The 21,734-nt window shown below is 32.7% G+C and overlaps 2 protein-coding genes across 6 annotated transcripts; both read left to right on the top strand.

Annotated features, from left to right (window-relative positions):
- The first annotated feature begins 7,783 nt into the window (after positions 1-7,783).
- LOC123208930 (DEAD-box ATP-dependent RNA helicase 37-like) lies at positions 7,784-13,923 on the top strand. 4 transcript variants are annotated; one of them, XM_044626583.1, is made up of 7 exons: positions 7,784-7,908; positions 8,742-9,702; positions 9,797-9,880; positions 10,234-10,476; positions 10,792-10,959; positions 11,178-11,291; positions 12,888-13,923. In XM_044626583.1, exons 2-7 carry the CDS (start codon positions 8,944-8,946, stop codon positions 13,380-13,382), a joined length of 1,863 nt encoding a protein of 620 aa, XP_044482518.1. In that variant the 5' UTR covers positions 7,784-7,908; positions 8,742-8,943; the 3' UTR covers positions 13,383-13,923. The 4 variants fall into 4 exon arrangements, 3 of the variants coding, with proteins under 3 accessions (XP_044482518.1, XP_044482517.1, XP_044482519.1); XM_044626582.1 differs by having other exon boundaries at positions 7,893-8,025; XR_006500870.1 differs by lacking the exon at positions 7,784-7,908 and having other exon boundaries at positions 8,032-9,702; positions 12,888-13,439; positions 13,559-13,923.
- A 2,676-nt stretch (positions 13,924-16,599) lies between these two features.
- On the top strand, positions 16,600-19,842 carry LOC123209428 (F-box/kelch-repeat protein At1g55270-like). Of its 2 annotated transcripts, none has more exons than XM_044627490.1 (2): positions 16,600-17,046; positions 17,956-19,842. In XM_044627490.1, exons 1-2 carry the CDS (start codon positions 16,984-16,986, stop codon positions 19,207-19,209), a joined length of 1,317 nt encoding a protein of 438 aa, XP_044483425.1. In that variant the 5' UTR covers positions 16,600-16,983; the 3' UTR covers positions 19,210-19,842. The 2 variants fall into 2 exon arrangements, with proteins under 2 accessions (XP_044483425.1, XP_044483426.1); XM_044627491.1 differs by lacking the exon at positions 16,600-17,046 and adding an exon at positions 17,109-17,211.
- Positions 19,843-21,734: the final 1,892 nt, after the last annotated feature.

Raw genomic sequence — 21,734 nt, 5'->3', positions numbered from 1 at the left:
TTTAATTTGTCTCCTTTGGGTTTTTTCACAAGGTCCCTTATCTTTAGTTTTTTTTAAAGGCCAAAAGACTTATTCCCACCCAAGGTATAGTGAAATCCTTTCCCACCCACCAACTTTCAAAAACCCAAACACCCACCCATAGTTTGGAAAACTAACACCTACCCTCCAAAATTAAGATAAGATTAAGGGCAAAATCATTATTTAACTATAATATTTAACATTTATATCATTTTACCCACTTTATTTGAAAAACTAATAATTTCGCCTAAAATTAAGTTTTGAAAAGTGATATTTTTTCCCCTATCTAGGGTTTTCAATTTCATTGGTGAATTTTCGGTCAACGATGGCCGATCTCTGTCATCACTTCCTCTAATGTTCAATATTGGACTGATGATGTCTAGATTCGATGAAATCCAGACGAAAAGTTGAAACTCTTTGTTTGGATCTTTATCGTCCAAACAAAGTTGGCTTTGTCTGGATGACGACGACAGTTTAGATAAGGAGATCAATCTCTTTTGGACCGTTGTCATTGTCCAGACAAAGTAAACTTCATCTAGACGACGAAGATCCAAACAAAGAGTTTTTACTCTTCGTCTAGATTTTGTCTAGATTCTGTCGAATCTAGAAGTCGTTGTCCAATATTGAACATCGAAGGGAGAGACGACATTGGGAAAGAGAGAGATCGGCCATCGTTGATCAAAAATTTGTTGGCGAAATTGGAAACCCTAGGTAAGGGGTAAAATATCATTTTTCAAAACTTAATTTTGGGTGAAATTGTTAGTTTTTCAAATGAAAAAGGTAAAATGATATAAATGTTAAATATTATTATTAAATAATAATTTAACCCTTAATCTTATCCTAATTTTAGAGGGTAGGTGTTAATTTTCCAAACCATGGGTGAGTGTTTGGGTTTTTGAAAGTTGATGGGTGGAAATTACGAATTCACTATACCTTGGGTGGGAACAAGTCCTTTGGCCTTTTTTAAATCACAAAATTCGGTACACCAATGGATATCAAAATGAATTGAAGTATTTTAAATTAAAAAGGCCAAAGGGCCTATTCCCACTCTACTATATTTTTCTTAAGTTTTATTCACCTATAAATTATTAAATTTGATAATTTTAAGAATAAAATAATTATTTTATATAATATTAAAAATAAGATAAAATTATATTTTTTTTTCAAATATTAAAAATTAATAATTTTTTACTTATAATAGATTCGTCACATTTTTATCTTCCTTTGATCAAGTTATTAGTAACAGGTGAAAAGGATGGGCTATTGACGGTTTTTGTCAACTCTAATCATCAGAAAAGAAGGGAAGAAACTACAAATTCTAACAGGGGCAAATACAACTTTTTTAAATTTTTGAGTAGGGAGAAATTGTTAGTTTTGAAGGTTTGCGGGAAAAAGAGACAAAATTTTTAAACTAACAGATTTTGTTCACTTTAACAATCCATGAGTAGGTAAAAAATAGTTTTTTAAAATTAAAGGATGAGAATTGAGAAAACAATAATATTTGGATAAGAATAAGTCTTTTGGTCAATTAAAAATAATAAAATATCTAAGAGTAATGTTATATTTACACAATTAGAGTATACTAATAATTTGTTATAATATGATTAAATATTATTTTATCTTTAATTTAAAATCATTAAATCATATAATAACTTATCATTTTTTTATCTAAATTATATATAAAAAAATATGTCCTATAATTTTATTAAATATTTAATTATAATATATTAAAATCAGCTTTTTAATAAATTTTTACAAATACCTTATAAACTCAATAATATTGTTGACAGAAGAATAATTAATATTTAATAAATAAGAACAAAGAAAGAGTATATAAAAATAGAGAAAGAATGCTGTGGAAATATGAAAAAAAAAAAGTACATTTTAAATTTTGTAAAACAACCAGAAAAAATTAGAACATCGTATTTATTTATTATGATTTATAGATGTTTTAGTTAAATTAAAGCAATAAAATGTAATAATTTATATATTTATATAAAAGGTCATTAATTAAAAGGCCAAAGGACAATTTCCCACCCAAACTATGTTGAATTCTCAACGTTTCTTCTATTAACTTCGAAAATCTCATTTACCCACCAATGACTTTTTAAATCTGTTAATTTTAAGGGTAAAATCGTTATTTTATATTTAATATTAAAAATAAACTTAAATATGATTTCATTTCTCCCCTAAATTTAAAAAACTAACTTTTTTCCCCTAAACCAAGTTTAAAAAAATCACATTGTCCCCTTAGGGTTTAGTTTCAAAACCCGTTCGCTTTCTCCGGCTCCATCGTCGACTGTCTCTCCCTCCCGATAATTTCCCTTCCTCCGATAGCCCGCCTCAACTCCACTCCAACCCATCCGACGTTGAGAGACGTCGTCTGGGAAGAGAAATCGTCTTCTCAGATGACTATCTCGTCTTCGTCTTCGTCTTCGTCGTTTAGGAAGATGATTTCTCTTCCCAGACAATGTCTCTCGACACCGGATGGGTTGGGGTGAAGTTGAGGTGGGCCGTTGAAGGAAAGAAAACCATCGGGAGGGAGAGACGACCGGCGATGACCGTGGAGAAAGTGATCGGGTTTTGAAACTAAACCCTAGGGGGGGCAATGTGATATTTTCAAACTTAGCTTAGGGGATAAAATATTATTTTTAAACTTTTAGGGGGGAAAATAAGATTAAATTTTCAGGGGTTAGGGTTCCGTTAAATTTAATCGGTCATAAGTGAGCAAATAATATTTTCAAAGTTAACGAGGGAAACTTTAAAAATTCAGCATAATTTGGGTGGGAAATAGTCCTTAGGCTAATTAAAATAACGAAATTAAAGGTACTTGGATTAAAACTAACCAAGTTTTTTTTTTTTTCTGGTATTAAATGAACATCACCAACATTACATTTGGTACCAAATATGTCCGAAATTCTTTTCTCAACTTTAAATCTTGCATTTGCACCCTACATATCTGACAACACCACTGTGCACTGTTCACTAAAACCAAATGCGATGATTGTGTTCATATTCCGATGAAAAAATGGCAAAATAAAAATATTAGTATATTGTTTATTATCATATTTAATAACTTATAATGTTCTAGATTTAGTGTTTCTTAGATAGATTTTTTAGGTTTTAAAGCTCGACATATATGATTGAAACTTTGTATGAAATAATCTGAATTCTTTATGACTTTAATAAAAAATTTTAAATAATTTTGTGTTAAAATAGATAAAGAATTTATTAGTGTTAAAATAAGGTTTGTGAATGATAGATTTAGGGTGATTTTAATCACTATACTTGATTTGCAATTACCATGGGGTTGAAAACGAGACATTTTAATATTTTACAACCCAGAGCATAGTTAAGATGAAAATGATATTTGTGGCTCATATGGTGGGGGTTTCTTAGTTATTTTTCACTATGTAAGTTACATGTTGTAGGGGTTTTTGGTTATTTTTCACTACGCATATTTTATTTATCGTTTGTATAGTTACCATTGTGGCAATTAGTGCGCACATTGCATGATTGAGTAACCAAGAAGGAACTTCTCATAAATGGTCCATACGCCGAGCCTATAGTAAAAACACGAGGCCTACAAACAAAGCCTCCATCCACATTACCGATGATGGACCGAGAGCCAACAATGATGACATGGTTTAACGGTATTGTCCATTTGAATGAGAGAGAGGTATACGTTGTGGGTAGAAAGAATAAGACAATGTTTTGGTCTCTCGATTTTCAAAAGGGAGGATGGTTGACCGACAAGATATGCAAACCACTTACAACATGTATGACTTGTTTTTGGCACTGCTACATTGGCGTTAACATTATAAATGGTCCATGTCTTTTTTGTCATACATCTACACTACATTTTTCCAAAATTTGTGAAGCACCAATCAGAGCCCGTGCGGCCCAATTTGTACACAAAGTTCATTGAGGCAAACATGTCAACCCGATATGCATTTTAAGTCATGGAGCATGGTAGATGAGATAATAAATAAAAACAAAATTTTAATCAGTGTTTTTAGTTGTTTACATTAGAAATTATATATGACCATTCCTTGTAACTTTTTCTATGTTTATATGTTTTCATCTTGATAAACATTGAAAACAAGCATTAAGTTGGCGGGTAGTTGACCTTCACTCATGAACGATTATAGCGTATAACTCTTCAATGAGCTACACTTTCGACTCAAGTATATTTTCGACAAAGATTATTAAATACATAATGATGATCCCTTATTTGTTAGCAGCAACGTCATATTGGATAGAGTCTAAATGAACACTTCACAATGAACCCGTGACATTGCATAGGGTGATGGATATAACCCCAACAAAGGGCATGGTTAGGGGATTGTGGCGTGTTTGTGTTTTACCTCATCAATTGTGTCATGTTGGATTAGTCTTTACATTTTTAAGAGGACACAGTACGCCTCTTCGTGTGCTCGGCCACACAATGATTTTTTTTTGCGACATTGATTGATGTGTTTATGTATATGTATATGTGTGTATGAATATGTCATATTTGTTTATATGTATTTGTGTAGCATGTGTATCCATTTATATGTATATTGGAGCTATTTGTATATTCTACTTGTTTCATATGTTTGTTGTAGTTGAATAGAGAAAGAACAAACAAATAAGTAAAACGCAACACTCATAATATATGGAACAAAGAAAAAATTGACCTACATGAGAGGGCTTAGTCCCGAATGATTTTATATAGGCCATATATGGTCATTTTTAATCCTTTTCTAGAAATATTGTTTTTCAGAGGAAAATGTTACGATTCTTAACTACTTAAGTATCATATAGCTTAAACTTTCATCCATACCAAACATAATTGAAAATTCCAAATTAAATATAAGTGCGAAAACATGCAATGGATGTTTGAAAATAAGATATACAAACCCAAACAATAATGTACGTAGCAACAACATAACTCAAATAAGTCATAGATAGTTTTATACATGAAATAACTGAAAATATAACGAACTAGTAAATGACTGGAATGCCCTTAAGCCCAACTTTATGTTGGCTCTCTCACACTGCAACCGTCATACTTATTTGTTATATGTAAAACATGTAAAATAAGGAGAATGAATAATAAATTACCTAGTAAACAGAATAATTTACCTAAACTTAAATCCTTAAGTTTTTTCTATTTCAACTTAATTTACCTTAATTTGATCATCAAAAGTACATATTCGACGTCACACTCATATATACATCTCAAGGGTATTTTAGTTATTCTCAGTAATTGATTAATGTTTATTCATATGTCATAGTTAAAGCAGATTGTATAGTCATGCATGCCAAAGGTGTACACCCCGTACATGTGGTGTATAGGTATTTCGGTCATTTTTATCACAAGGTGTGAAGATTTTTCTAAATTTAGGAGGATGTAGAGTCGTGCATATCCATGTACTTGATATATGGATATAATTTAAGTTTGTTGTTATGTATGAGTGTGCCTGAAAGAGTGTACACTGGTAGATAACATTGTATATGAGATAAAATGTGTCTCCAAATATTATGAAACATGACAAGGATGGATGAAACCATGTGGATAACCGTACATGAAGATTGCAGGGGCTGTGATAGACATTATTTAATGAAAAGTGCATAAAGAAGTGAATTGTGGCCAAGGAAGGATAAACTTTATATTCATTCTTACAAAGAGCATAATAGAGAGAAAATAGAGAGTTCAGAGGCCTTGGTCCTTTCTTATTTATTACACTTATTACATCTCATATTTTTAATTCAATTATTACATCATTGTCTCATCTCATCCTTGTTTGTTGGTCACAGTTCTTTAACTAAAAATTATTGTTATCTTCTCTGAGGAAACACTTTTTCTTGGTGCAAGGCTTTACACTTTTATTTATTTTGCTACTCTTGTCTCCTCAAATATTTTTGGAAGAGCCCGCTGAATCTTTGGGGATTGTTCAAGTTCATAGAATAAGAATAAAAATAATTTTGTATTTTTTGTCTTTGTTTTCCAACTAGTATATAGGAATGACAACGGAGAGGAGCAGAGTCAAATATCCTATTTCTTATGAGAATTTCAATTCTCATCCTCGGTTTGTCCTTGTTATAAGGATGACAAGGATTTTTCTATCCCTTTTCATCCCTTAACCATAAAGAAAAATTCTCTCTCTATTCTCATACCTATAGAAAAAAATTCTCTTTTCATTAAACAACAAAATTAACTAAAATTAAAATCAATATATTTCAAATATCACAAATAACATATGTTAATCACTTTAATATGCACAAAAAAACCATAAATAAATTTGAAAAATATAAATAATCTAAAATTATAAAAATATGTTATGATTTTAAATAAAAATATTAATATAAAAAGGTAAAAACAGGGATGAGAGTGGGGCAAAGACATATATATCCCTATCTCTAGTCTGTCTTTGATTGCGAAGATATTTTTCATTTATATCTCTTTTCCCTATTTTTATTAAAAAATATTTCTCTGTTAAGATCAAAAAGGTCGGAAGATCCTAAATTTGAATCAAAATTGTTATTTTTACTATTATAGTAATATAACCATGGTGGACTCATAACCCACAGGTTCCAAGTTCGTACCTCCTGCTCAAGTTTGTAGCACTTGTTCACAAAACTCTTGTTCTAAGTTGTTCAATCCATATTCCGCATCTAAAAGTTCCAACAATAACATAATGTGGATTGGGCTCCCGAGTAGGGGGGTAAATCATATTGAAATCCCCTTATTTTACCGACTCCATACCCTTTATGGGAGTACCTCTAATTCCACGTACTTCTCACTTGTATATGAATTTACACATCAACATTTACCAAGAAGCATTGAGAGGAAAGAAAAAAAAAAAACCACCTTTTCATTTGAATTAATGTGTTACATGATTCCACTTTTCACTCATTTTTATTATATGAACTATGAAGTATCAAAGATCTTATAAATGTTGTAAAATGGCAAGAAATAGACACTCTAAATTTAAAATGCTAAATTTAATCTCTAATATTTTTATCTTTTGTTTTTGGGTTTTCTTAATTATGACCAATTTATTATAATTTGCATTTGAGCAAATTACAAACATAAATTAATTCTAATCAAAGTAGAAATTCTTTTGTATAATCCCAAATTGAACCTTCATTTGAATAGAAAAGAATTAGGCTCTTTCATTATATGATGATAATTACAAAAGTACCCAAATATATTTTTGCAATTGGCCAAAATTAAAGAATAAAAATACCAAATTTAAGTCTTTTTTTTTTTAAATTTTGAATACCAACAAAGAATTATGCTTTCATTTCAAGACCACTCATTATTCACTTCCACCTTAGCAATGACGCCAGCCGCAATTTGTATGGACTCCCTTAGGAGTTAAGGCTTCTTTTCACCTAAATCGCATTACAAAAAATCATACCAAAAAATCTACACTTTTTTGAGTTCACAATATATGATTTGTCTTATAATTAAATAATTATTTTATCCACCGTGTTACAATTATTCATTAATAAATTATATATAATTATTTTAAATATATATTTAATATATATTATTAAATAATTAAATAATTTTAAATTAAAAATAAAATAACAATCGATCACATAATATATATATTTATATATACATATTCATTTATACACCTAAAATTAGCACATATAACGGGTTCTTTATATAATTTAACATCAAATTTATTTATAGTAATAATATAAATTTTCTTGGGGTAATTTATTTATTATATTAAAATTTTTAAGACAAAAAATTCGCGTAGAAAATTTTTGTTTGAAAAAAAAAAAAAAAGAAGGCAAAAATGAGGACACACGCAAATATTTTCGTTGTTAATAAACATTAAAACGGCGAAATGGAAGGAAGAAGATATTTTTGTGTCTGCTGGTTTTAGGGTTCGTTCTTTTGTACTCTTTTGGTTGGATCTGCATCTTCTCTTCTCTGCTTCTCTTTAAATCCACATCGAAATTCATTAAACAATCAAAATAAATTCTTGGGTTTTCATTCACCAGGTTTTTTTTTTTTTTCTTCTTTTGCTTGTGCATATGTTGATCTCTCTTTGTTTGTCTCAATTCTCGTTTTTGTTGCCGTTCTAGATGTTGCATTCTGCTCTTGTTAAGTGGCCTTGTGTTTTGTTTCTCAGTTGGTTTTTGATTTTTGAAGTTCTAAACTTTTTGGGGTTCTGTTCAGTTTTTTTCTTTTTCTTTCTGGGTTCTTAGGGAAAGAAATTGGATGTTTTGTTTGGGGTGAAGAGTTGGTGAAGTGTCCTCGTTCTGAGTTTTTCTGGTTGTTTTTTTTTTTTTTGGTGGATTGTTTAAATATTGTTGTGTTTATTTAAAATTTCAGGAATCTAATCGGTTTTCCACAAATAATTAATGAAAATTTTGATTTGTTTAAGATGTAAACTTTAAAAAAGTTCGTCCCTCATTTTAAACTATAGTTTTTGTGATACTTACTTGGCATTGTTAGTTTGAGTTTGGTTTGCTTTGTAACTAACATGATCGGATCAGGTTTTACTTATGTTTATTTTCTTGTTTTATCGAATGATTGGTGTGTTTGTGTAAATCTGCATAGGTATATATGGGGGTTTTTGGGCTCAAGTTTCTGATTTAGGGTTTAATTTATTTTGATTATTCAAATTTAGCGACATTGTGTGAGTTTTATGGCAAATTAGTGCTATTTAGTGTAGGTTGAGATTTTTGATGGGTTTTTTTTTCGGTTTGAGCAGGGTTTTTGATTTGGGTGCTAAATTGAAATCCTGTTCGTGGAGAGGAACTAATCAAATTAATTATTACATACGTCAGATTGTGCACTTACATTTGTGTAAGTTGAAGTAAGTTTTTTATTTTCAATCGAAGGGGCAAATTTAGAGTTTTAGAGTAGGAATTGTTGGCTACTGTGGAAAACAAGAGGGAAAAGGGTGGATTGTGATGAGTACGAAAATATCATGGGCTGACATGGCTGCCAACTCTGCAGCCGAGAATGTAACTTCTGGTAGCAATAGTGCTGTTGGTACCTCTTCAGCTCCTGCCCGCACTACATATGTTCCTCCTCACCTTCGAAACCGTCAAGCCTCATCTGATCGATCAGCGTCATCGGATTCTACTGCCCAAGCATACATTGGGCCTGTGACAACTAATGATCGATCTGGATACGGTGGTGGATCCCGATGGGGTGGTCCCAGAAATGACTATAGTCGTTCTGGCTATGGTGGTGGACGAGCTGGTGGGTGGGGTGGCAGAAGTGGTGGGTGGGACCGTGGGAGAGAGCGGGAAGTTAATCCCTTTGGAGATGATGATGATTCACAGCAGGCTTTTAATGAGCAAGAGAACACTGGTATTAATTTTGATGCATATGAAGATATTCCAGTGGAAACAAGTGGTGATAATGTACCTCCCCCGGTGAATACCTTTGCTGAGGTTGACTTAGGTGAGGCGCTTAATCAGAACATCCGAAGGTGCAAGTATGTGAAGCCAACACCTGTGCAACGTTATGCCATACCAATCTCCCTGGCAGGTCGAGACTTGATGGCATGTGCCCAGACTGGTTCTGGCAAGACTGCTGCCTTCTGCTTTCCTATTATCAGTGGAATTATGAAGGGACAGCCACCACAGAGGCCACTTCGTGGTGCACGAACTGTTTATCCACTTGCTCTCATTCTTTCTCCTACTAGGGAGCTTTCAATGCAAGTGAGTTTTAGTTTATTGACTTCTCATAGGGAGTTCTGCTATTTATATGTATGGTCATCATGAGAAAGTTTTATGACATGTGATACATTTGCAGATACATGATGAAGCTAAGAAGTTCTCATATCAAACAGGGGTTAAGGTAGTTGTTGCATATGGAGGAGCACCAATTAACCAGCAGGTGCATTTTTATCGATTCTTTATTGTTCCAAATCAATGCGACAACATCTGTGTATCTTTGTTATTGTTATGTTTGCTTTTTGTGAAATCTGAGAGATTATTTGTTCATGCATTAGCATAGCAGCAGCAAAACTTTTGTAGTATTTGACAGATAAGCTTGTGGTACTAATATTTTGTTGCGATATAATTGTTTTTTTTGGATGCTATAAATTGAGTCAGGTGACTGTCATGTTATAAGTGCCTCTTCCATATGTGTTGTTGCATGTTTGCACTATTTGCTTTGTTTTATTGTCAATTTCTTGTTTGGAATCTAAATATTTTTTCTTTGATTTATAATTTTATTGTGTTGCACAGTTGCGGGAGCTGGAAAGAGGTGTTGATATTCTTGTGGCTACACCTGGAAGGTTGGTTGATTTGCTGGAGAGGGCTAGAGTTTCTCTGCAACTGATCAAGTATCTTGCTCTAGATGAGGCAGATCGAATGTTAGATATGGGTTTTGAGCCACAGATAAGAAAGATTGTTGAACAAATGGATATGCCTCCACCACGTGTAAGACAGACAATGCTTTTCAGTGCCACCTTTCCTAACGAAATACAGGTCTGATTTCCATTCTGAAGATTTTTATAAATTTTTGTTTTGATGATTTTTCCTTTAGGAGCTATGTTTTGGATTTTTTTTCTTTTGCTATGAGTAGAAGCACTGTTGTTCTTGCATCTCATCAAATCTGATTGTATAAATGATAGGATACTCATAATTAGAAGATGATGAGCACTTTTTAAGTGGGTGTCATGTATGATCATATGTATCAACATGGATTGTGTAATAGTGCAGAATGAAAAAAGTCTGAACATCTTGGATTTGATTAATTGTTTCAAATTACATCTTTTTTATGCCTTACAACATGTCATGCAGAGACTAGCCTCTGATTTCCTTACAAATTACATCTTTTTGGCTGTTGGACGAGTGGGTTCAAGTACTGATTTGATTGTCCAAAGAGTTGAATTTGTTCACGAGTCTGACAAAAGAAGTCATCTTATGGACCTTCTTCACGCACAGAGGGAAAATGGTGTTCATGGAAAGGTACTACTAGAAAATCCCACCCCCATCTTCTCCCCTTATCCTGTGCCAATGTTGTGCTGGATTTGCTAAAAATATTTCTCAGTGATAATTATGAAAAGAAAATCTAATTAATTGATTTAATTGCTATCCAAGTGACTACTTGATTGATAACCGTCCCTGTTCCTGAATCTTTGTTCCTTGGCTTTTGCAATAATTGCTTTGTGGTTTTAAATTTGCAGCAGGCTCTTACTTTAGTTTTTGTGGAGACGAAAAAGGGAGCTGATGCTTTGGAAAATTGGTTGTACATTAATGGCTTCCCTGCAACTAGCATCCATGGTGATAGATCACAACAGGTATATACATAATTTATTATTTCTGGTTTGGATTTCTTATTGTAGCATGCCTATTTTTATTTCACCTGTTGTCTCTGTTTTTTTTTTTGGGGGGGGGGGGGGGGGGGGGGGGGGGGGGGGGGGGCTGTATGATCTCTTTGAAGTCTTCCAGAATTTCAATTTCAATACCCATATATGCACAATAGCAATAATATTATATTCTTATCTAAAGTTTAAAACGCATGAGGCTAATGTATAAGTAGTCTGTATACAGTCAAAATATAATATTCTTATCTAAGGAATGGCTCTTTGAAGTCTTCCAGAATTTCCTTACCCATATATGTACAATAGCAATAATATTATATTCTTATCTAAAGTTTAAAACGCATGAGGCTAATGTATAAGTAGTCTGTATACAGTCAAAATTCCTTAGATTGAATTAAGACTTCTGCCCAAGGAGTGACCTAATGAAGAGCCATTTATTGTTGATTTCTAGTTCAGCTTCAGGAAAGTCCATACTTTAACCTTGTAGTAGTCACTATCGCTTTGTAGTGGCGTATACTCAGTCTAATAAGTAATGAAAGAAAATAAAAGCTCTTATTGTCTGCCGTTTACATGGTTGCATTTTGGTGGTACAATGTGCCTGCTGACAGTCATATGATGCTATCCTTACTGGTTGCAGTGCTTCACTTAGTTTTCCTGAAGCAACATCCATATGCATTATTTTAAAAGTTTTTACAAATAGCTTAGGTAGCGATATGTGAGGCTTGTAGTTAATCCTTCCTGGAGCTTTTTATGTTGATCTATGTGCTAAAAGATTGTATACATGCTTGCCGTTAGAATATGAAAGATTGATACATTGAAATACTGGGATTTTGTATTTCCATGCATAAGATTTAGGAATGTTCTTCATTGATGCAGCAGAATTAGAGAAACCATTGTGATGGATTTGCCTTTTTTTTATGCACTTTATTATCTCAACTTAGCCCAATTGATCTTGCCTAAGGTTGTAATTGAGTTGAGCCGTTCAAAGCTTGGCCTGAGCTCAGCTCAATTAACTTAAGGTAGAGCTCAAGCTCACCGAGCCGGTGAGATCTTAACTTAAGCTTGAGCTCAAGATAGGCTTGGCTTACTTGAGCTTGGCTCAAAAAATTACTTTAAACCACTTAATTTTTAAATTATTCTTTAAGTCTTCTAACTTATAAATTTATCAATTACCCTCTATATTCAAAGTCAAAAGGTAAGATTTTAGGAGTTTAAATGTAAGATTTAAGCCTTTGGGGGCTTATTAATATTTTGCTCAAGTTGAGCCATGAGTTCGGTAGCTCACCACTAAGATGACCATTGTCAAGTTCAAGCTTGGCTTGACAGCTAACTCAAGCTCGGCTCAACTCAGCTCGACTTGATTTACACCCCTAGTTTTGCCTTTGCTTAAAAGCTAATGTGACATGCCTTATTTCTGTTTGTTCTCTCATTTCAAGTCATCTCTTGAATTTGCCCTTTGTAATGCTCCCCGAATGTTCTTTCTTCTGCCTAAGTTGCAACTTTTATAGATGAACGGTATGTGCTATTTGATATTAAGTTTATATGTTAATACTTTTCTTTTACATATTGCAGGAAAGAGAAATGGCATTGAGATCATTTAAAAGTGGAAACACTCCAATTTTGGTAGCAACTGACGTAGCAGCGCGTGGTCTTGATATCCCCCATGTCACTCATGTGGTCAACTTTGATCTCCCAAATGATATTGATGATTACGTCCACCGTATTGGAAGAACAGGTCGAGCCGGGAAATCAGGTTTAGCTACTGCCTTCTTCAATGAAAATAATGCTTCATTGGCAAAGGCATTAGCTGATCTAATGCAAGAATCCAATCAAGAAGTACCTGCTTGGTTATCCCGGTATGCGGCAGCTCGTTTTTTTGCCGGGCGGAATCGTCGTTTTGGGGGAGGTCGGTTTGGTGGCCGTGACTTCCGAAGGGATGGCTCTTCTGGTAGAGGTGGTTCTGATTACTACAGTGGAGCTGGTGGTGGCAGTGCTGGTGGATATGGTGGTTCTGCTGGGTATGGTGGTGGAGGATATGGTCCAGGTGTGTCCAGCGCATGGGATTGACAGTAATCCTACATTATAGTACTTGGTGTTTAGTTGGTGCAGACAATCTCTTATCAGGTCTATTTCTTTTTAGTTTTGTTTTTTCGTTAGAGTTATAACCAACCTGTTCTATACTATTAGAAGTGTTTATCACAGCTGTGAGGGAGCGGGATGTAAGTTTGGGTTTGCTGTTGCAGGAGTAGATTTGTGTGTCATGTTGGTAGTTTTCCGGTTTCTAACAGAGTAGGTATTATTTCACGCCCTTCTTCTTCAGTCCTCTTTCCTTTTTGCGGGCAATTTAATTAGATGATGTTGGGTTGTAGAATATGTGGTGGGAGAGGGAGAGGTTTCATTTAACTTTGTTCGGCCACTTTCTTTTTACTTCTCATAGGCATGTTCATTTCAACCCAGTTTGTGAAGGTAAATTGTTGAGGCTTTCTGGCCTTGCTATTTTCTCCAGCTCTTCTTTCTTTATGGAAGAGTTTAGAAAGCTTTGTAATATTTTGGTGGTGACGGACTGAATAAATACAAATCTTTTGAGACATTGAACATTTCAAGTTTACTTAGGCCTCTCCCCTGAAAAAAAAAAAACAGAAATTATGGATGTCTGCATACATCTCTTTCTGAAATTAAAATTCTGTGTTTCTTTCTCGAGCATGCTTTAATGTCATTTACTTTGGCAAATCTAAGATATGCATTTGTTTTAAGTTTCCAAGAATCATGTGCTTTGCTTGTGTTCATCTATTATAAGTCACTTTTTCTAGTGTAATGCCATGTGATTATGATTATCTCAAGTAATATTATACTTGCATATACTTTGTTGGTATTGTGTATATCTAGTTTTGAATATTCGATTAGGTATTTAAATGATATATTATTATATGATTTTGAATTAAAAATAAAACATTATTTAATCATATGATAACACAATATTTGAATACATATTTTTAAAATTAAAATGCACATAGTATTGCAAGCCAAAAGAAAAATGAATGTTTATTTTTATATAAAGTCACCCTCCTAGATTTTAGTTGGTGTGATGATCATGTCTTCTTGCATTACATGTTGAATGTATAAAAGGTCAATGTTTTTGGTAAGACTTTGTGATTGTAATGTCATATATTTGAGCTTATCCATATCTCATTCAAGGCAAATTATAATTCAAAGAAGAGTTGTTTGCTATTAAAAAAAAAAAAATTGAGGAAGAAAATGGTGTTGGAGAGGAAGCATTGAAGATTGACAAATGTAGAACTTTTGTGACAAAACTCTTTGACATGCTCATATAAGCCAAAAGAGCAAGTACACTTAGGCCTTCACCACATGGGTTTGATTCTTTTATTTATTTATTTTATTTTATATAGTTGATGAAATGGGTTAATTAGGATTGCTACTCTCATATTTTTATTTTTTCTTTGGTCAAGTCAATATGTAGTTTTCATTGTGTATTTTTATTAACATATTAATTTTAATATAATGTATGATGATATAATATATGTTGTGATTAAATAGTTCAATGAAAGTAGATGTATATTAATTTTTTCTTTGGTCAAGTCAATATGTAGTTTCCATTAATATGTGCCCTGTTTGATATGTTTTGTGATTATTGGATTATGATTATTAATCATTATTATTGTAGAAGGAATACTTGGATTGTTTGATAATCAATTCTTGCATATTATTTTATTATTAAAAATTATAATTTAATTGTGATTGTTGGACAAATTATTTCAAAAAACTAATTATTTATATTAAAATATTAAATATGATTAATTAATACTTTAGTTTTTAGATTAGAAATATAAAAAATTCATCAAATTTCAATAATTTAATAAAAGCTAATCTTACTAATTTTTGAATTCTAGTTTGAACAACTTGAAAATATGATTATAATTCATAATTAAGTTATATATCAATTATTTAAACATGCAATAATTAATTATTTAATCAAATGATTATAATTCATATCTTATCATATGCCATATCATCATTGATTGTCACATTATCATCTTCACTTTGATTGGCTTCTTCAATGTTTTTATGATTTTCACCTTACTGTCGTCTTTTCATAAGTCTTTAATATTATTAATATCATTAGAGTAATACGATGCATGTCTATTTTAGACACATAAAAATACACGCATTTATACATGTTATCATATAATTGGGTATTGTTTAATCTTCAATTTAAAATTATTTAATTATATAATGACATATATGAGTATATACATATTTATGTATCTAAAGTAGGTACACATAATTTTATTGATATCATTATTCTCTTCATTCGTTTTTTTCGTTCAACCTTCTCTTTATCTTGAATCTTCTATTGCCGTATTTTCCTTCTATAAGTTAAATGTCTTAGTCACCCATCACACATATTTATACATCATTTTTATGAAAATATCTTTTACCTATAATGTACCTACTTAATTATGTTCAAAGTTCTCTTTAACAAACAACTCTTGGATGAGATATTAAATTGTATTAAACTTTAAATTTATTGAAAATTTTACAGACTTAGAAAAAATATCACAAACTGAAGATGTATGCACTCCTGTGAGTCTGGTTTCTTATATCAGCCGTTGATTCTTAACCCATAGTCAATAAACAAAGGGACAGGATTAATTTTTATTATAATTGATAAATAGATATGCAAATTATAGAGCTTTATATAAGGAATATTTTTTTTTTTCAGTTTCATCTTCATTCATTTTTTTTTTTTTAAATTTCGTAATTTTTCATAATTTTTAAACTATCTTGAGGTAGATTTTTTTCTTTTTATATTTTATTTCTCTTCTCATATATAATTGGGTTACTATATTATCATATACTTCTATTATATGATATTATCTACATCATAAAATTGACTTCTATTCTTATACAACAAATCATTTTTTAAATATAAAAAATTTAAAAATATCATAAATGAACCAATATCATTATATAAAATTTTCATATTTTTTAAATAAAATTTGTCAACTTTTAAGTGTTTTAAAAGTTAAAAGAAAAAACAAAAACAAAAAATCTAAAAAATGCATTAAATAGAGGCACATGGCATGATAGAGCCACTAAAACCCAATCCTCTCTCTTCATTAAAAGTGGGGTTTGACTCAAAAATGGTAAATAATTAATGAGAGTCATTAGCACTTAACAATCATATCTCATTTGTCTTACACCAAGACTTCAAGTATAAATACAAACCCAATTAAAATATAATTACCCCTTTAACCCAAATTAAATACTAACCAAGAAATTTAAAGAAGTTGGTGAACCCCCATTTCAATAAATAAAAAAAAAAATAACAGCTGTTTCTCTCTTCAACAAGACCAATCTAGAGAGGCACAACACAAAGTTTGAGTTTTGTTGTTGAAAGTTGTGAAGTTGTAACTCCTCTTTTGGTTTTGTTTGCATTTGCAGAGAGTTGAGTCTTAAAATTTTATTTCAAGTTTAATTTAATTTAAATGGAGTTTAATTTTAGACGACAAATTTAACACAACTTTTTGAAGAACAGAAACCAAGTCAAAAGTTGTCTCCTTTTGTTACTGCCGTTGTTGGATCAAATCTCATGTTCTTGATCTAAGGCGGCTCAAAATTGTGTCTTTATGAATCTTTGTTGGTGAAGATGGAGCAGCAGCAAAGGCAATCTCCCAATGTTCTTAGAGGGTATAGAGTTCAAGCTCCATTGGTAAGCTTTTACCATGGCGCTTTTGCTTCTCTTTTAGTTGTTTCTTGTTGGCTTTGTGAATTTCATGAGATTTTTTTTTTTTTTGAGCTTGCTTAATTTGGTGTTAAATGCCAAGTCTCTGTGGGAATTTGGGGATTCTGGATATTGTTAGCAGATTAAGTAATGGTTAGTCTTTTATTTTTTTATTTTTATTTCATCTTCTACTTTTTGATTATTGGGATTTTGTTTTTATGAGTTTTTGGAGAAAACCCAGATAGGAAATGGTAGTCGGCTGTGAATTGGAGGATAATATATGAGTGTTGATGAGAAATTTTGATAAGAATTTGTTGTTTTTGATTTTACTTATCAATCTTTGGTGGGTTTTTAGTTTAATGCAAAATTTTGGTCAAATTAGCTAACTTTTGGGGAGAATTTGGAATTTGGTTTAGGAAAAATGGTAAGTATACGTAAGATTTTGTTGTTGAACGCCCAATTAGAACCAAGTGGTTCTCATTTCTCCGTCAGAAGTGAGGCATTTGCTTAGTGGTCCATTAAAGTTAGAATTTTTGTATACAGAGGATATGCTTCAGTTGCTCTTCTGAATTGGAACTTCTGTTTATTTTGTTTGTTTCATAGTTTTTCTCATCATAGAATCATAGTTCATGCTTCAGGTTTTTAGTGAATGTTGGAGTATTTTCAGGAATCAGGAGCATGGTCTGAATCTTAAAGCCATCTTGCACTCAAATCAGAATCTTTTTCTGATAAAGGAGTGTTGGAGTATGATTGAAATCTTTGATAAAGGATTATACACATGACAGTTTATATTTTTAAAATGGCGATTGGCCTTTCATTCACGTTTCTAGCCCATCCGTATAATTACTTGGGTGTATAATTCTTGCTCTCTCTTGTCTAACATGGACAATACTGCAGGTTGATTCTGTATCATGCTATTGCAAAGTAGACTCTGGTCTAAAAACAGTTGCTGAAGCAAGGAAATTTGTCCCAGGATCAAAACTTTGTATCCAGCCTGATATCAATCCTAATGCACACAAAAGCAAGAACTCACGTAGGGAGCGGAGCAGAGTACAGCCACCCTTCATCCCTGGCCTTCCTGATGATCTTGCTATTGCATGTTTGATTCGAGTTCCTCGTGCTGAACATCACAAACTTCGTTTGGTTTGTAAGGGATGGTCTCGCCTCCTAAATCGAACCTTCTATTATTCTCTTAGAAAAAGCCTGGGAATGGCTGAAGAGTGGGTTTATGTCTTTAAGCGAGATCGTGATGGAAAGATCTCATGGAACGCTTTTGATCCTGTCTGTCAGCTCTGGCAACCACTTCCACCAGTTCCCAAAGAATATTCTGAGGCCCTAGGTTTTGGCTGTGCTGTTCTTAGTGGTTGCCATCTGTACTTATTTGGAGGAAAGGATCCATTGAAGGGTTCTATGCGACGGGTCATCTTTTACAGTGCACGGACAAATAAATGGCATAGGGCACCTGATATGCTTCGGAAACGTCATTTCTTTGGTTCTTGTGTTATAAATAACTGCCTTTATGTGGCTGGAGGGGAATGTGAAGGAAACCAAAGGACTCTTCGTTCTGCTGAAGTTTATGATCCTAACAAGAACCGGTGGAGCTTTATTTCAGATATGAGCACAGCCATGGTGCCCTTTATAGGGGTTGTTTATGATGGGAAATGGTTTCTTAAAGGCCTTGGGTCCCACCGTGAAGTCATGAGCGAAGCCTATTATCCTGAAACAAATGCCTGGACTCCAATCAGTGCTGGCATGGTTGCAGGTTGGCGTAACCCAAGCATCTCTTTAAATGGACGGCTTTATGCTTTGGATTGCCGGGATGGGTGCAAGCTTAGGATTTATGATGGAGCTACTGACACATGGAGCAGATTTATAGATAGCAAGATTCATATGGGGAGCTCACGCGCATTGGAGGCTGCTGCACTTGTTCCACTGAACGGGAAGCTTTGCATCATTCGCAACAACATGAGCATTAGTCTGGTTGATGTTTCTAGTCCTGACAGACAAGTTGAAACTAACCCTCACTTGTGGGAAAATATTTCTGGGAAAACTGGTCATTTAAGGACACTTGTCACAAATATATTGTCTAGCATAGCTGGCCGAAGTGGTCTGAAAAGTCATATTGTTCACTGTCAGGTGCTTCAAGCATGAGGATCAGAATTACTTTTGCTCAAGCTTCCCATACCATTCTTGCATTTCTGTTGCTTTGTTGTCATAGAATTATATTTGCAGTTTCACCTATTGGGAATCTGCATTTTGTGAACCAGAAGGCTACACATGCTCTCATTTTGTAGAAATTGAATCAATAGTGACATGCCTTGGGAGTGATTCAAGTTACACTTGTCAAGTTATTTTATCATATTGAGGCTTGAGTTGAGAAGGCGAAATCAATGGATACTCTTGTGGGTGTTTCCGAGAAGCCAACAAGAACATATACAGTAAAATTCTCGTCTACATTTCTGGTGAGGCAACTATGGTGACTGGCAACACTCTTCATGTCATCGCCCTGTATTTACGAGGCAAGAAAAGGGTGATTCGCTATTGATTGCAGCAATAGAATTATGAGGCCTTTCGTTCACATTCATGAAGAGGGCAGATACTTGTAAATCTGTCAATTTGGATTAGGGGTGAGTCTGTCTTTGTTTTTTGTGGGCTCTTATCACAGTTGTATGTAGTCTTGGAGATTGAGATGGTTTATGAATGTACATGGGGTTAATTAAGATGAGTCAACTATATACTTATAACATCTCAGTGGATATAAAAATGTTAGTTTTTGGGTATTAAGCTGCATTTGTGCTATTCTTAAGGCTTTCTGGAAACTATTGCAATTCATGAACTAAAATGCCTGGCTTTTGAAGGACTCTTCTCTCTGAATCCTCGACTGCTTCCTGAAGTTCTTGATGAAAGCATCAGCTTCAGCAAATGAGGATTGATGTCTCTCTTCTCATTATCCTCCACAATCAACCCCCTTGTCCTCCTTTCACATCTTCCTTGTTATTCCTGTCATTCACCTCATTGAAATCTCTCTTTGGCGCTCCTCATAAACCAGCGATTGATCAACTCAAACCCATGCCTTTTCTAACCCAGAACCATCTTTGGCCCATTAATTATATTATGTGACTCAAGGGAAAACATCACCATGACCTCATAATGAGCTTTCCAAAGATTGGAAAAAGAGATTTATCATGACCACTGAAAATAAAACCAACCAATCATATGTATATGATATCAATCTGATGCCAAGTTCACATCATGATTTAAACGTGTTGACCACTTTTCTCATGGAGATGTTCAAATGTAGCCACCAAAAAGGTTAAAGCTAGCCTCCAAATTTCTAACTAAGACCTAATCTAGCAATACAATATTCTGTCACGGCCTAAGTTTTCATTTATTCTATTAAAATGCATATTAGAATCTTAGTATTATACCTTCAACTATTACATGCATATTTCTTCTATTTGTATTCTACAAATAATAAAATTATAAGGGAGTATTTGATACTTTTTAAGGATTTTAATTCATTATAAAAAGTAAGTTCATTTTAAATTAGCTTACAAAATAAAATAAACCAAAAGACTTATTCCCATATGAGGTTTAGTTATTATTAAACTCTCATTCACTAGGTTTTAAAAATTCAAATATTTATCGATTAGTTATTAAAATTAACAAAATCTATTAGTATTAAGGGTATAATTATCATTTAATTAATAATATTAAAAATATTATTTTATTTCTTATCTTAGTTTTAAAAACTAGTAATTTTTTTCCAACCTAAGTTTTTAAAACTTACATTTTTCTCCTTAAAATTTCATGTTTTTCCCTTTCTTCTTATGCAATAAGGAGATGAATCGACAATGCACAAAGACGAAGATGGGATAGATGAAAAATGATGATGGAAGATGAATCGTCGAATCTAAGCATGGGTTGTGCATTTCATCGATTTGTCTTTGACCACTATCATCTATCTTCGTCGATTCCCAAGCCATGAAAGAGAAAGGAGAGGGTCGCAATGGTATCAAGCAAGAAAGTCAAATTTCTCACTCAACTTCAATTAGATTTTTACGTGGCTTTTGTGTCGGATATACTATCAGAGAGGGTGTCAGCAAGATAGTTAATAATATACCAGAGTGAATCATCAAGAAGAGAAGTAGTCAAAAAGAGAGAATACATTTTGTAGAGGTGTAATTATAATGTTCTGAAATTTGACAGAGACGATTATTATTGCTAAAATAATAAAACCCTAGAAAGAGGGGGAAAAAGCAAGTTTTTAAAACTAAAATAGGGGAAATTATCAATTTTTAAAACTAAAGTAAAAAAATGAGATAAATTTTTATTTTTTTTAATATTACTAGTTAAATAACATTTTAACCCTTTAAACAAATATAAAATTTTAATAAAATTAGATAATAAATGAATATTTAGATTTTTAAAAATTAATGGATATCACTTTGATAATGCACTAACCCTTACGTGGGAATAAGTCTTTTGGCCAATAAAATAAAATAAACAACTAGGAAGGATGTTAGCTGGATACAAACGGATGTAACACACAACTCTAAAATTTCATTCTTGTGAAACTTACATGAGCTTTTTGTTTTCGCACATTGAGAAGAATTATCAAATACCTATAGATGTGTATCCCACAACCAATTAATTATGTTCCAACTTCAAGTTCC

This window comes from Mangifera indica, chromosome 2 (assembly GCF_011075055.1).
Source record: "Mangifera indica cultivar Alphonso chromosome 2, CATAS_Mindica_2.1, whole genome shotgun sequence".
Classification (NCBI taxonomy): domain Eukaryota; kingdom Viridiplantae; phylum Streptophyta; class Magnoliopsida; order Sapindales; family Anacardiaceae; genus Mangifera; species Mangifera indica.
The sequence above is the reverse complement of the archived record's forward strand: the minus strand, read 5'-3'. Positions and strand labels throughout refer to the sequence as shown.

Excerpts from the sequence above, each read along its gene's own strand:
- LOC123208930 (XM_044626583.1), top strand. The coding sequence starts at position 8,944 with ATGAGTACGAAAATATCATGGGCTGACATGGCTGCCAACTCTGCAGCC. Across the intron at positions 10,960-11,177 it reads AAAATGGTGTTCATGGAAAG|CAGGCTCTTACTTTAGTTTT; the intron begins GTACTACTAGAA and ends TTAAATTTGCAG. Across the intron at positions 11,292-12,887 it reads ATGGTGATAGATCACAACAG|GAAAGAGAAATGGCATTGAG; the intron begins GTATATACATAA and ends TACATATTGCAG.
- LOC123209428 (XM_044627490.1), top strand. The coding sequence starts at position 16,984 with ATGGAGCAGCAGCAAAGGCAATCTCCCAATGTTCTTAGAGGGTATAGA. Across the intron at positions 17,047-17,955 it reads ATAGAGTTCAAGCTCCATTG|GTTGATTCTGTATCATGCTA; the intron begins GTAAGCTTTTAC and ends ACAATACTGCAG.